The 16,172-nt window shown below is 46.9% G+C and overlaps 2 protein-coding genes across 3 annotated transcripts in view; one reads left to right on the top strand and one right to left on the bottom strand.

Annotated features, from left to right (window-relative positions):
* Positions 1-1,400: 1,400 nt before the first annotated feature.
* C3H6orf226 (chromosome 3 C6orf226 homolog) lies at positions 1,401-2,029 on the top strand. The gene has a single exon (XM_034763967.1). It carries the CDS (start codon positions 1,408-1,410, stop codon positions 1,792-1,794), a length of 387 nt encoding a protein of 128 aa, XP_034619858.1. The 5' UTR covers positions 1,401-1,407; the 3' UTR covers positions 1,795-2,029.
* A 2,706-nt stretch (positions 2,030-4,735) lies between these two features.
* Positions 4,736-16,172, bottom strand: part of POLR1B (RNA polymerase I subunit B) — a 35,330-nt gene continuing 23,893 nt past the window's right edge. For both annotated transcript variants that reach the window (XM_034763965.1, XM_034763966.1), the window contains 8 exons: positions 15,616-15,787; positions 14,422-14,703; positions 13,708-13,841; positions 13,117-13,287; positions 12,554-12,710; positions 9,673-9,869; positions 8,525-8,778; positions 4,736-6,733 (listed from right to left, as the gene is read on the bottom strand). In XM_034763965.1, coding sequence (XP_034619856.1) covers positions 5,851-6,733; positions 8,525-8,778; positions 9,673-9,869; positions 12,554-12,710; positions 13,117-13,287; positions 13,708-13,841; positions 14,422-14,703; positions 15,616-15,787 — 2,250 coding nt within the window. In that variant the 3' untranslated portion in view covers positions 4,736-5,850. The remainder of the gene's footprint in view (positions 6,734-8,524; positions 8,779-9,672; positions 9,870-12,553; positions 12,711-13,116; positions 13,288-13,707; positions 13,842-14,421; positions 14,704-15,615; positions 15,788-16,172) is intronic.

The following is a 16,172-nucleotide window of genomic DNA, read 5'->3' as shown; positions in this document are numbered from 1 at the left end:
GCCAAGACAACAGTAAGGCCAGGGTCGGCCATTCCCTGCTCCTTGGAAGGTCTCAAACACACACCCGCTGGGCCTGGGCAGTGCCACACACCACATCACACTGGATTTGCCTGGTGCAAAGGGGGCCGGCTGCAGGGATCAGGCCCAGAGAGCATGGGGCTGAGGGGAGGAGTGCCCCCAACACTGGCATGCAGGTGTGGCATTGAGGAGGGGGCATGCACAGGTAGCCCCAGTGGTATAGTGGTAACCAAAGAACTGGGTCAGCTAATCTAACCTAAACGCTATAAACTGGGTTAACTCCATTTCCCCTTGCCTGCACTGCTGGGCGGCCAGTGCCTACAGCCTGGAGTCTATGACTCCTGCTGGCCCCTCCAAGCAGCCAGGAGGTGAGTACCCCCTGCTGACATCGGTCCTGAGGGAGACTCAGGCCCAGGGCAGGGGGGGGGGCAGGGAGGGAGGGAAGCGAGAACAGGACAGGAGAGCCACTCGCTGTTCTTACCCAGTACCCGGCTAAGGGGAGGGGAACATGACAAACGGCGATGCAGTGTGCCACAGGGTCCCACAGATGGTGCTGGATGGTTTGGCACGGCGTGTGCCTGGGCAGGGGTCTCAGTGATGGGAGCAAGCAGGAGCTGCACCAGTGGCTGTGAATCCAGGGTGCAGACTAAGGTCACTCCTGGATGGGGGAGTCACTGCAAGGCGCCCTATCGGGAGGGTGTTGTGCGTGGGGGTGTGTTTGTGTGTCACTGTGAGGCTCTCTCCAGGGCTCACGGTGTGTGTGGGGGAATTGCTGGGAGGTTTCCTTGCAGCTAGTGGGGTGTGTAGGGGAGAGTTGCTGCCATGATGTCTATGTGGGGCAATCACTGGGGCACACCAGAGGCCAAGGTGCGGGACATGTGGGAAGAAGCCCATTTGCTCCAGGCTATGTATGGTAGCTGAGTGCAGTGCCACGGCCCGTGCAGTGTAGGGGGGGAGCTGGGGGCAGTGCCACAGCCCGTGCAGTGCACGGGGGAATTGGGGGCAGTGCCACAGCCCGTGCAGTGCAGGGGGGAGCTGGGGGCAGTGCCACAGCCCGTGCAGTGTAGGGGGGAATTGGGGGCAGTGCCACAGCCCGTGCAGTGCAGGGGTGCTGGAACAATTTGTGTAGTGGGGATGCTGAGCCCTTGAGCCAAACTGTAAACCCTGTATATGATGGAACCCATTTCAACCCAGCAGGTCCTGCAGCACCCCCTGCACCCCTAGTTCCAGCACCTATGCGTGCAGTAGAAGGATAGCTGAGTGCCTGCCACGGCCCGTGCACTGAAGGGGATAGCGGGGGCAGTGCCATGGCCCGGGGGGGGGGGGGGGGGGGGTAGCCGAGGGCCGTGCCACGGCCCGTGCAGTGCATTGGTCACAGCCTACGGGCCAATGTCACTGCAGCAAAAACTGCACGGAGCCAGGAGAGCAGCGCAGCTCCTGGTACATTCCACACACACCCCCGCCCCGGCTAAAGTGGTTCCTCCCATCCGGCTGGCGTGGTACCGGCCGCTGCCGGGCGGGGCCCGATCCTGCCCCTCGCCGCCCATGGAGCCCGGCGCGGAGCCGCGGAGCCAGGCGGGCCCAGGCCCGGCCCCGGCCCCAGCGCCCCCGGCCTCCTTCTCCGAGATCCTCCGCCTGGTGCGGAGCGGCCAGGACGTGCCCGGCCTCCACAGGCCCAACGTCACGGCGAGCCTGGCGAGCCCCACCCCCTCGCGCCTGGCCCGCAGGCCCAAGCCCTGGGAGCGGGCCCGCCCGGCCGAGCCCCCGCAGCCCTGACGCGAGCTCTCCGGGCTCCCGCTCTGCGCCCGGCCCCGGGAACCGCGCCTGGCCGGGCTCGGCCCGCGGACTCCGGCGGGCGTTACAGGGCCGCATGGGACCGGCCTGCAACCCTCAGTCCCCCCTTGCTGGGCACAGCTGAAGGACCTGGAGAGGCGTGTGCCCAGCTGGGCTGGGGAAGCCTCTCTCTGGCCTCTGGGCTCAGATTCATCACCCCTCCGTCCGACAACTCCCGCCCCCAGGCCTGGGACCAGACCGCTCCATCCGACACGCCCAGCGCCCCGTCCTGGGACCAGACCGCTCCGTCCGACACGTCCCGCCCCCAGGCCTGGGACCAGACCGCTCCATCCGACAACGCCCAGCGCCCCGTCCTGGGACCAGGCCGCGCCGTCCGACACGTCCCGCCCCCAGGCCTGGGACCAGACCGCTCCATCCGACAACGCCCAGCGCCCCGTCCTGGGACCAGGCCGCGCCGTCCGACAACGCCCAGCGCCCCGTCCTGGGACCAGACCGCTCCGTCCGACACACCAGCGCCCCGGTTACAGTGGGGTGTGGAAATGGCCGTTACTCGATATAGCCCAGAAACAGCTGTAAGAACAGCGAGCCTGCTCTCCTTAACGGCGGATAACTGGGTGTAGGTTGGCAGCTCTACCCGGCATTGTTAGCATGCAGCATTCACACTCCAGCCAGATGTACCCCACAAAGAGCCACTGCTTGCAGTGTCCGCGGTCAGGGTAGCTGAACGTGGTTTGGCTGCAACCACAGACAAGGAGCAGCTGTTTGGCGCTGGTGCTGCTGCACCTGGCCCTGCCACTCGCTCGTTATCACTCAGGACTTTCGGGTTTGTTTTTTTAAGGGAAAAACCTGACAGGCTAATGGCCTCTTCCCCCCCCCCGTCCCCGTCCCCCTAGCAACCCTCCTTTCTTGGGGCAGAAGGTGCCTGATAAGAAGCCGCTGGGTGTCAGGCTGGGGAAGGCAGACCTCCACTCAGACTAAAGCCTGTTCTGACTGGGGAGATGGTGGCAGCTAGAGCAGAGAGGACGTCCAAGATACTGCTCATTGCCTGAAATGATACAACGGGACCTGTCTCAACTGGCTCTTGCAGCAGAGGGGGACATTCACACCTAAGTGAAATGACCGACTGGCAGCATCTGCGGAGGATTCTTGGTCAAACCAGCACAAACTAAACAGGCTTCTCCCTCCCCAGAGACTCTCCTCTAGGTGTGCAGGGAACACCACGGGGGATGGAGCGTCAGGGGCCTACGTTCTACCAGTCACTTAAAAGCTAGAATCCTCCTCAAAACCAAACCACAGTGACAATGATTCAGAGATGCTTCCGGAGTGTTCCTGTCCCCCATCTGTCCAATGGGGACATAACAACCCTGTCCTGCCTCACGGGGGTTAGAATATAAATGCATGAGAGCTGGGGTTCTCAACCTTTCTTTCGGAGCCCCCACAACATGCTATAAAAATGCCACAGCCCATTTGTGCCACAACTGTTTTTCTGCATATCCAGTAGATGAAAAACTATATTAAATGGATAGTTATACAGCTAAACACACACACCTGTAATATACAAAAGAAAAGATATAGGTACAAAAATAAACTGATTGTTTTTATTTTACTTACTCAGTGTGAAACTTGTTGCTGATCAACAATTCTGTCTAGACGTGGGGGTGTCTTCGACAAGCACACGCACGTATCATGGTGAGTGTTAATCCTGGCTTGGTACTTTGTTTTCATTGATGTCACTGCCAACCTGCACAGCCGCAGCCTCTCCACCAGCCAGCTGGCCGGATGACCTGCACAAGCCCCAGTGTGATGGGCTTTGGCAGTGAGCTTTGGCTTTCTGCCCTGGGCCCCAGCGAGTTTAATGCTGGCCCTGCTCTGGTTTATTATTGGAGGCTGCTTGGAGTAGTGGCAAAAGTGCAAAGCCAAATACAGAGAGAGGGCCTGGGGTAGCGCCGTGAACGCTTGTGGTGCATTTCAGATTCACTTCTGTGCATGTTACAGTAATAACAGTGGTAACAAGCTGAAGGAACATTTAGTAACATCAATAGCCATGACTAGGTCTGACCATGACATTGGCCACATCCTCACTTGTTCGCGCACACTTCAGAAACCACTTCACGTGGTTTTTTGGTGTATCTGGCTCATTTTGTCTGTGGCAGCCAGCCATGTGTTCAGCACCGGCCTGGGACGGGGTCCCCATCAGGGGGTGTCACCAGCATGACCCTGTGAGTCTCCCTCAGCTGGCCGACAAAATAGTACACACCGTGTATAGGGCTGGGCTGCAGACGACTCTGATCTGCACAGGGGCACCGGTGGAGAAGAACAATGCTGCAGCTGCAGCTCTGGGTTTGTCTGTCCTGAGAGGCGAGTGACACACAACACAAGCAATCCTTCTGGTTTTTAAATGTAATTGCAAAATTTGTAGATTTAAGCAATGTCATAATTACATTTAAACACTGGGAGGATTATGGAAAATCAGGGAGGGCTGGTATCTCTGCTGTCCGGCGGAGCCTGCCCCCATTAAAAAAAAAAAACCTTTTTTGTGCAGAGATGGGAGTAAAAAATTGGGAAATTTTGAAAACCTATCATTGGGGGGAGGCAACCAGTGTTTCAGGAATGTCCTCCAATGTGCAGCATATTCTACCCCGGGCCCTGGAATTGGCATAAGATGGACTTGGATTTTCGAGAGGTCACAAATTTCAGCTGTAAACAGAAACCATGCTGCAGCTACAACCAATGATTTTTCCATCTTTAGTTTTACAATAATTGCTAGAAATATACTATGAACTTGCAACTGACTAATATTTTTGAAGCACCGCTCAATAATATTTAGCAAACGCACCTAATTTGTTTTAGTTATTACTTATATTTAATACCGCAGGGTATTTTACTATTTTTCCAAGATCTGAATAAAGTACTATTTCTCTCATCCATAATATAAAAAGATTTATTTTGCCACAAGTTTAGGTTAGTTAAAAATGAACTTTTACAAAACCAGAGTCACGTTTCCATGGAATAAAAAATAAAATTAAACAAAGGACAAGGCTTAAATGTTGCTGCTGCAGTGTTTGCAGCCCAAATTATGCTAGGACTGAGAACCAGGAAGTGACACTGACTAGAACCTGACTGTAACCAAAGTGAAGGTCACTAGTCTGTGTTAACTGTTCACACACTGAGAGAAGCAGAGATAGCAGGAAGTCATCAGACTTAAAGCCCAGATTGTGAATGGCCCAAGTGGCTGCTGAGGGGTGAGCAAGAACTTGTGCTGCTGCCCTGGGGCTGGGGCTAGCAAGAGCCTGCCCCCTTCACACTGGCTGGCAGAATGAGGCAATCTCCTCCCCCCAGTGAATGGAGCAGACTGCACTCTCGGCACTATGACAGACCATGCCTCTCTGATGCAGGCTCTCTCCTAGAGCAGTGCCACTCTACCATGCCCTGACTTCACTTCTGATTTGAAGGCACAGCCCGTTTTCCCCTTTAATCATTGCAGATGTATTTCTCAAATAGGCAAAGAAATGATTTTTCCTGGCTGGCTGCACATGACAGGGACACTGTTAAGGCATTACATTTGCTCCTTTAACAAAGACTTTTGGTGATCTTCCAGTGTTCAAGGACATTCCACTTTATTTAAACTCTTCAGCACAACTGTGGTACACCCCCGCCTGGAACAGCCATCACACAGTTACAAGATGCAGTATCTGGGACAAGGAGGTAACGCTTTAATTCCCAATCCACTAGTCCAATAAAGCATTGGCACTGCTCAGTTTTCATAAATAGATTTTTGGCTAATATGAAACACAAGCAGAGAGGACTGTTACAGAGCTAACAGTGACTGTTAGGGGATCTGTACCGCTTCTCCATTTGATTGCTAAGTAATTTAGCAGATTATCTCCCCAGTTTAAGTACACAAATCAAACTAATCCCACAGCTGTTGCAGGATTTCAAGCTACGAGTCAATAGTCCTTTTAAATCCTCTTACAGAAAAATCTGGACATTAAAAAATTAGTTTTTCTAGAGTACTTGAATTGCTATTCACGTCCACAGTTAGTTCACATCGAGTTTCACTTTTATGTTCATGGCTGCCAACTCAGCCACAAAATACCGGAAGACATAAGGCACAGAAACAGTGTCGATTGTGTCGCTCTGATTGCACACAGTACAGTGGTATTTCCTATTGCGTGTCGTGGACCAGGAAGGCGGAGGCTTCTCCAACAAAGGAGAGAGCAAACTGCCACACTTGACACAGACGTGGGCCACAGAACGATCGGAACAGTTGAAGAGACGGTCATGCAGCAAGAAGGACGTGCCGTGAGCCAACAAGGCATCGCGTTCCATCTCTCCGAAGCGAATCCCACCCTGGACATTCCTCCCCCCGATGGGCTGGTTGGTGACTTTATCCCTGGCTCCTGTCGTCCTCACTTGGAACTTGTCCGAAACCATGTGACGCAGGCGTTGATAGTATACAACTCCAATAAAAATGTCTGCCTCCAGTTCCACCCCACTGATTCCACTGTACATCCTCTCTGTTCCATAGTAGTTATAGCCAGCAGCCTTCAACATCTTGCCAAAGTATTCCAAGGCAGAGTTCTCCTCCGAAAACGTGAAGGGGGTGGCATCGTGACAGAGGCCATGCAATGCTGCAGACTTCCCTGCCATGCTCTCAATCAGCATTCCAATGGTCATTCGGGATGGAAAGCCATGAGGATTGAAGAGAATATCTGGAACCATTCCACTCTCTGTAAATGGCATGTCCTCAACTGGCCAGAGTCTGCTCAAAATACCCTTCTGTCCATGTCGGCTGGCAAATTTGTCCCCAATAGTTGGATTACGAGGGATTCTCATAGTGATGCAAACACTTTTAAATTTTCCATTTCCACTGTCATTGCTGCACACTTTGATGTTATCCACAATGCAACTTTCCTTACTCCTGGGAAGGGGAAAATAAAGAAAGTCAATGAAAGTTTCAAAGTTGTTAACTTGGCAGCTCTGTGCCAGGAACTTTTGCCTGGAAACTGCTTTTAGAGACTTTATAAGTAGTACAGCCAAGCTATGTGAAATGAACTGGCTGTCTTGGGAAACTCAGCATTTCCTCAAGGAAGAAGCCATTTTGTAAGCATGGAGATCGAAACTACATTTGGGTTGGTTTTAGAAAGCATTACACTTGAAAAACGGGTTCCTCAAAGGCTGCTCAAGTCATTTCTAATACAATAATCAAAACTAGGATTTCTAAAAGATTTTTGATTTATGCACCACGAACAATGTAGAGTAAGAAGCAATTAAAACTAATTAATCTTTGCACTGTGGGAATTGATGGTCAAGCTGAGTTTCAATACTTGGTAAGTTTCTTTACACTTTAAATGTGACCTGCAAATGAGAAAAAGTGGACTTTTGCCCCTTTTTTATTACATCATCATGAACTATAAAGACCTGAAAGTTGTGTTTTTTTTTTTTTTTTTAAAAGGCTTTTCATTTTGCCCTCTCTTCCCCTTTCCATTAGAAATTCATGTCTAGTCTTGACTGCAGACTAAGAGGACTAGAGAATTAGTGAAACAGTGAGATCACAAGTGCCCACAGAGAGAGAGAACTGATAATTTGAAAGGGGTAGGCCATTTTTAGTCAGAATATTCAAAAATGTTTGTTTTTGTTAATGCCTGTTTAACGTCAGCAACTAATATTTTAGTAAAGGGAAGGTTGTTCTTGTTGTTAAAAGATTCAACACCTTTGTCCCCTTAGTTTAAGGTGTCAAATCTCACAAATATCTCTGGGATCCCCCAGGAGAAAAAAGGAAGACAAACCTTGAGATTCCTGATATTTCTAAGGTATAATACAAACAGCAGAACCAGCCCGCTCCCCCCAAAACCATCATCTTTTAGGCCTTTTTTTATAAACCCAATTTTTAAAATATCCTTTTTGTGTCACCTTTAACATTCTGGGCATGAAGACAGCAGATGGAGGAGGCCATTGCCCACCCACAGAGAGGAAGGTCACTGATCCTACATGTCTAGCTAGCGCACAGACAGGGTGTCATGACAGGTGGGTTCTATTCCTAGTTCTGCCACAGACTCTGTGCCTTGGTTTCTCCGTGAGTAAGACACGGATACCACTTACCTCCCAGCAATGGGGTAACTGAAAACAACTGCCTGAGCAATGTAGGAGCCTAGCTCCCATTTTCCAGAGTGACTTAGATCCTATGCACCTCTCATTGGAAGTCACCAGAACTTAGGCTCCTCAGTTGCTTAAGCACCTGTAAAAATCTTACCCAGAGTGCCTTAAGAAATTCCCGTGAAAGAAGCCAGAGTAGGAAAGCAGTGTAGTACTACACACAGAATGGCTGCAGGAGGAGTAGTGGAGAGGGAGGAATCTCATATGCACAAGCTCTCCTCACCAGAACTGTCTCCAGTTTTACTCTGTGATAAGCCCACCTTTTGTGTGTGTCTTTCCCTGGCTTTGTGAAGAAGCATCTGCAGCTTTTCAACACTTGCAGGGCTCAGAGGAAAGCCAATATACTGGTGTGAAATCCATCTGCAATATTAATTACTCTTCCCTACAGTACAGCAAGAGTTGTTTTATAAAAGGAGATACAGATGCTTTCATTCTCTGGAATGATCAGGGAACGAATAAAGGACTCCTAAACCCTACAGGGCTGTCTGCACATCAGAGCAGTTCTCAGAACTCTACATTTGAGACGGTAACCAGGACAGCTGAGCTCTGAACTCACTTGTAATAGGTTATGAAGCTCTCCCCAGTACTGAGGTTCAGGTAGCTGTAGTAAGGGTCCCCATACTGCAGTATGGATCCAATGTGCGGCAGTCCGTCAGCGTCCAGATTCTGTATAACCCTTGGATCACCAGGCTTGACTCCAAACACCAGACTGTCATCTACTTGTTTGATTTTTTCAGCAAGATCTATGCTCTCCGTCTTGTAAACGCTGCCGTGGGCAAATCCTCTCTCCCATGAAGCCTTACTTACAATCTGAACAAAACACCCCAAGAAAGCAGAGTCCCTTCAGCGAGGCTGCTTCAAAGCTGACTTACCAAAAACAATCAGTTTTAAACACGATGAACACACTTCGTGTCTGCTTTCAGTCTCTCCATTTTACACAGTCACTCCCCCGAGGCTTCTATATCCCCCTTCCTCTGCCCACAGATGTTCCTCGGCAGAGGAAGCATTTACATATTGCTGTGACCCATTTTTTTTTTTTAAACATCCCTCTAGCTAAATAATCACCACCACCCCAAAATAATCAGTCCCATAAACACCACACACCCTTCCCACATGCCACCGCTCAGACACGACCCACTTCTCAAATGGTGCAACGCCAGCGCCTAGCACAATGGGGCCGATGCCAGTCACAGCTCCCACATCTTAAATGTGAAAAAATCATTTATTTTCCCTTCTTTACCAGATGGGGAAATTTGTGCGCCAGCAAAAGCAGGCAAGTAAACTCTTACCAACTGCTACTTCCATCTTCCGACGTTGCCCTTCTGGCCCTGCTGCACAGCCTCGCTGAGCATTCCCCAGACCAGTAGGAAGGCAGACTGGGCAGAAGAACCAGGGGGGAATGGCAGAGAAGAGCATATCATGGGGAGACCTGCTCCCCAGACACTCCACAGCAGAGTCTGAACTGTGGGGTGCAGCCTGCCAGTGGAGAAGCAGACTTTTCATTTCCTTGCTCTTGTGGGTGCACCCACTGTGTGGCAAACTAAGATTGAGTAATTGGCCAAAAAACCCCAAACAAACAGATGTTTAATTCATGACATAACTAAGAATCAACATAGCCAGTGGGTTGCAGAACTGATGTTCACACTCCAGTCCCCAGGTGACACAGACAAGGCAGTATATTCCATTTCCTTTTCAATGACTTACCATTGCATCTTCCATGTCATAGCCAGTGTAGGAGATGACAGCAACGATTGCATTGGTACCGACTGGATAATTGTCCATGTCATAGTAATCGTACATGGACGGCCGCACCAAGGGGCTTTGCGGGGTCTGAAGTCGGTACAGTTTATTATCTGAGCGATCCTGATAAGTCAGAAGTGGAAAGCCCATAGTTTGCTTGCCTAGAACAAAAAAAAAAAGCCGGATTAATCCAGTGGCAAAAAATCACAATGTTCTGTCATGGCTTTGGTAGGGATAAAACTGATCCAGCCTGCAGAGTCTCTTCTTGTGTATGGAGAAAAAGTTGATGTTTTCCCCAAATCCAAAAAGTCCTCCCAAGCTTGCATTTTAAGACTGCACTGATGCAGATAAGAACTTCCCTTCCTACTCCTGAATCACAAATTGCAAACTACTACTTAAACTCCTTTAGTAATTCAGTTCCATTCCTATCATTTAATAAGGTTTATTTTTAACATGCTCCCTCTTACAGTAATTCTAACATATCCAGATGGAATGTCAATTTCACACTTACCATAAAAAATTAAAATCAAGGTTTTCTGTATGTGACATTTCACTTGTGTCTCTTCTGTCCTACATTTTCATATTGTAAAATATCTTTTAACTCCTGGTCTGATTATTGATAAGCGATGCAACTTCTGAACAATGGGTTGCTATTTTATTCAGTTTACTATTTTCAGAAGACTATGGGAAAATGACTGAGCTACAAATCTGCTTCTTCAAAACCTTTCCGATAGGATTCCCTACTCCTTGGTCTCCCCTGCCTAGCAGGCGTAAGGTGGAATTCTGAGCTCTTGAAGCACTTTTTCATTTAGGGTTGTATTAGGGTTTCACTTAGGGATGTATGGAAAAGAACACCAATCCCAAGCAGTGAGTTCCCTTGGTACACTCTTAAAATACAAACCATGCAGACTCTGGCAATCACCCATCAATAGCACCATGCCAGCAGCACCAGGGATTTAACAAACATTTAGTAAACTCCACCAACAAAAGCCCACCTGGAGTCCATCACCTCACTCTTCTCTCAACACCTGCCAGCTGTACTCTCTCTCATTTATACCACTGAAACTTTAGCTCAAGTGCCTTCACTAACCACAACTGTGGTAGTATGTCACAGGGAGGGGCCTAAAGCCAGACCATTTTAGGGCTTGATATGTCTAAAACACCACAAAGTCAACCCAGAAACCAACAGGCCCTCAGTGCAGATCAGAGATCCAGTTTAATATGACCATGAAATACATACTGCTTAACACAGAGGCTGCCAAGTTCTGTACCAGATGCAGTTTCCAGATAGATTTAAGATGTAGCCTCCCAGAGAGCACCTTGCAAAGTGACAAAGGTCTGGATAACAGTTGCATGGTCTGCATCCAAAGGAAATGGACTCAATCTCTTAGCCATGTGATGCTTCGGGGAGGGAGAAAGAGGCGATCTTGCTGTGGCAGCTACCTGCTCTTCTAATAGCATCTGAGTGTTACTGGAGCCCAGACTGCAAACCTGATCCACTAATGGCGCACACACACCTCAAAATGGCCAGTATTATTCCAGTTCTATCTTCCGATTGTTTCCCCCAACCAATCTGCAACACCTCCATCTTGGCTGGGATGGAGTCTCAGCCAGTTAGCCCTCATAGCTGTGCCAGTCTCCCCCAGATATGGAGCACCACAATGGACAGCTCTGGCCAGGTCAGTGGACATGGAGATGCAGAGCGGTCTGTTAGTAGCATACTGCAACCCACGCCTCATCACTAAGCCTCCCAATGGCCTCACATACATATCACCCCTCTTGTTTAACAAGAGAGCGCCTCAGGGAGGAGTAGTTACCCCACACCACCCTCTGAGGGCACTCAGCAAGGCAAGACCAGGACCATTCAGAGCATCCCACCCATCGCTGCTATGGACCAGAAACAAGTCCACACACCTCATGGTCAATGGTATCAAAGGCAGTTAATACCATCAGCAAGGATACCACTCTAAGGCCACTAGATACTGCGAGAACTGTCCCTCGAGGACAGCTGTGGGGCACAAGTCCAGGCCATTCACGTGCCATTCCCTGAGCTTAGCCACTACCCTTGGAGATAGATAGAGGGAGAGATCACACACAGACCCCCCCCCCCGCAAGAATAACTGAGCTGTAGAACTCATTGCCAATAGATATCACAGAGACCAAGAACTTCGTAGGAGTCAAAAAGGATTAGGAATTTACATAGTTTAATGAGAACATACACAATTTCATCCGACAGTAATAAACCCCCAATGTTTAGAAATGATATAAACTCTCATGCTTTCAGGCATGAGTCACATCTATCTGATGGGGTTAAGAAATTTCTTTGTAGACATTTTCTTCAAATTTTGAAGTGAAGTGGAGGATGGGTTCTTGAATTAGGATCCCTGAAAATATAGCAGGCAGACACACACACACTCTCAACACTCAACATATTTGCCACTTAATAGCAAAAAATAAATAAATAAACCAACCCAATTTCCTTGGACTCTGCTGAGGTCTTGTGCCTTTGACCATAATTTGAAACAGTAACTTCTCCTACCAAAAATTCAAGTTGGAGAACATCAGCTCCAGAGAGCTCAGCACTGCACATAAGAAATGAGGACTCTTAAGCCCTTTCCTTTGCAAGGCTTGCAAGGGATACTAATGAGCCTCCCAAGTCCCATGACGTTGTGAGGGGAACCAACAGTCCCCCTAAGGTTTGTTGGAGGTTCTCCCCATCCTGCAAAGCTAAGGATGATACAAAGGAAAGGGGAATGAAGGAGTCAAGGATCTGATTCTTTTCCTTCCTCCTGTGCATGTGGAAATTTGGGGATTGTTTGATGGCAATATTTGGCACAGTACTTACCCATCTGGCATTGGTACATGTTTCTGGGACTCTGGTTGTGATCAGAGAATGGAATGAAGTTGGCTACCACACTCAACATGCTATGAGGAAAGAGCTCCTGGTGAGTGGTCACGCCAGGCACAATTTCATCCTCAAGGACAGCAATGTTCATGAAGACCTGAGATAAGCAAAGCCCAATTTAATTATCAAATTGATCTTTTTTAAAGGTAAATAAAGCTGTCTCCAATCACTTTCATAGCTCCAGCTAGTCTATTTGATAACTCAGTGTATTAGTGTGTAAAAAGGGCTATGCAAAAACCAACATAACTATGGCTACTTCTACCCTGAGCTAGGGATGTGATTCTCAGCTTGTGTAGACACATTCATGCTAGTTCTCATCTGCGCTAGCGCACTAAACCCAAGCAAACTTAATAGCCCTTTTGACAAGATCAGCTTCCACCTCCCCTTCATTGTTCCTTTCACAGATATTTTTGTAAGGTGTCTTATTTTTGTATCAAAGACTTTTCTCTAATGGCCACTGCTTTGTAATAAACAAACACGTTAGACAGACCCATGCACAGTACCTGTTCCAGAGTACCAATCAATTCTTCCTTTCCCAAGGCCAAATTTCTCACAGGCCGAACCATCCTGCAAGGGGTAGTAAAAATGAATAATCCTGGATACAGACTAGGTTTTCCGGTCATTGGAATAAGGACTACCTCAGTCCAAGCTGGAATTTTCTTTTCTTGCATTACCTGTTCGCACATGCACAGAAAAAAATCTAGTTAGAAAACTTGTAATAAATGAAGATTTTTTTGCATCCAATAGCCTATTTTCCCCTCCAAATGAAAATTTTAGTCACACAAGTAGCTACACAAATTCACTGTTTCATATATTTTTAACAAAAAATATTTGGATCAAAATCTCTACAAAACTGGAGAAAAACAATTGCATTTTAAATGGCTACAACCAACAAATACCTTGATGCTGCAATGCTTTGGTGGCAATGCCTTATAAATAGGTATAAAATAATCATCATATAAAATTAAATAAGAACATGATAAAATTCAAATAAAACCAAATGAATCAGTCAGGCACAAAAATAAAGGAAGGAAACATTTGGGAGAAGTTAAAAAACTGCTTCTTCTAAGTCAAGTCACATCAAACAAGACAACCTTAAAGTGCCGGAGAGTATCTGCAATCGTAGGAGCCATATCTTTTTCTACCCAGCCCACTAACGAGCCATCCAGTGTAACTGGGTAACACTCTGCATAGGGTTGGCTTGGAGTCCCATCAACGGGAGTGACACCTGGGAAAGAACCAAGGAAGCCATTAATGCTGAAAGTAGCGATCCACACCAACACTCCTCAGGATCTTAGAAACATTCTAGACCAGCAGATAAGAAATGTTTTACATTTTGCTTTGCCCACTCCATATATTAAGAATCTAAATATCAGGTATACGCTATTTTTCCAGGATGCTGCCTGAATTATATCCAGATTTACAACAATAAAAAGCGGTTTGATGATCACAAAAAAATAAAATGCTTAGATGAGTTGTGTTCTTTTACTAAATAGTCATTGGTGACCTCATAAATGTGCAAATAATGACACTTTTTGGAGACATTTCTGTGCATTTATCTTTCTGTACACATGAACCTGCTTATTCTACAGTATGGAGCTTTTATTAGTTCAATTCCCCCAAGGAAATGTATTGCTATTCAAACAACATTGTAAAAATGTCAGTGCTGTGTAAGCAATACATTATTTTTGTCATTAACCAAAATGCAGGTTTAGCATATTGAAGTGTTTTTGTTGTAAGGATATCCAGTGAAGACAAGGGTCTGTGGGGTCCAAGTTTTCTTAAGTTATTAACTCAAGGGAACCTACCTAAGGAGCAGAGCAAAGGTGGCAGGGACAAGGTGTAGGCTGACTGCGTCACTATTTCACAGACAGTCGTAATATGGTTCATCAGCCCACAGGGCTCTCCGTCGGGGGTGTGCACAGGGCACAGGAAGCCCCAGGATTCTGGGAGCAGTTTGCGCACTGTGGTGGTTCTCATCTTGGCAAACGCAGCACCTCTGTGTACGCAGCGAAAATGGGACAGGTAACGAATAAAATTCAGCTTGTCTGCCACCACACACAGACCAGAATCTTGTAGCATACCCAGACCTTTAAAAAACAAAAGCCAGATTTAATGTGTGAGCTGATATTAATGACAGACATTTGCAAAATACAATTCTATAAATCATCGTCATTAGACTCATGCACAGAAGTCTGAAAGATTAACATCAAAGGAGAGATTCTCAGCTTATTAAGCTATATCTACATTTGAGGGGTTCTGTGGATGGTAGGGGGCTATACGGCCTTTACACGCCAGGTCACTGGGTCAAATCCAGCTCAAATTGGTAGCAACCAAAAGTTACTCACACCTGTTCGGCGCGCTATGTGAAGTGAGTTAACTGTCTCAAAGCTGACTGCAAAACTAAGTTTTTTCCATGAAAATTTTATCAATTTGTCTCCCTATTTTTCATTGACTTTTCACCTCACTGGAAATTTTCTGGCCTATTGTAGTCTGAGCCCAGTCTCTAGTGGACATAAAACAGTATCATAATAGACATTATGTTTGCAGCCTCAGTGCACAAGCCAAGGATTGAATGGGCTCTGGTGATAAACTATCCAAGTTTCTGACTCAGAGGGGAGGGAGTACAGAGAAGTAGCTAGCACTTCCATACACCACGCTGTGCCTTTTCGATGGAGAACGGACATTATTTTCAAAGCAATCAATGCGGCTTCTTTTAGCAATGCTAAATGTAAAGATATTTATAAAATCCTGTATCTGAATATAAATAATGTGTATATTTTAATATACATATGATCCAAGTCTGAGGAAAAATCTAATCCTTTTGTCAAAAAGCTTCTTATTCATAATGAGCTGCATGAATTCAACTTGAGCAAATATTCAGTAGACAAAATGATACTTTAAGAGAAGAGGCTTGAAAAAAATGTATTTCCATCAGCACCTCTCTGTGAAGCGCTAAAATTGTATTGCAGGAATGGAATGAAGTTCAAGATAAAATTTACCTGTTTTAGAGCGCAGGTTACCAGTAGCAAGGAGATATTCAAATGGCCTTGTAACATCAATTCCCATGCTGAATAGCTTCATCATATTTTCTGAATTGATGGTTACATTGGTCTTTTGAGATCTTTTGTCCAAGGCTACTTTAACAGAAAGCAACCAAGCTTCCATCCTCTCCTAAGGTTTAAAAATGAGATGTGTTAAACTAGGAAAGTAAAAACATGAAACAGCCCTGTGTCTGAAGCATGCGATGTTACTGATTAATATACTGTACGGACCCTCCCACATTGACAGAAGGATGAACTAGATGATCTTTTGATGATTAGCTAAGACTACCCGTTGTTAATTTCTATCATTCTAGATTAATCCCCACCTCCCCCGAATTATGTTAATGATACCATTTCAACACTGAAAGGCACACAGTCAGTGAAATGCAGGACACAATCCACCAGTTTTGCAATCATCTCCTGATTTATCAACTACAGGTATGAATTTCTTAAGTATGTGGCGAAATCCATAAAAAGTGAAGTGGATTATTAATGCAATATGCAGCGTAAGTGTA

This window comes from Trachemys scripta, chromosome 3 (genome assembly GCF_013100865.1).
Source record: "Trachemys scripta elegans isolate TJP31775 chromosome 3, CAS_Tse_1.0, whole genome shotgun sequence".
NCBI classification, from domain to species: domain Eukaryota; kingdom Metazoa; phylum Chordata; order Testudines; family Emydidae; genus Trachemys; species Trachemys scripta.
This window is presented reverse-complemented; position numbering and strand designations above follow the sequence as displayed.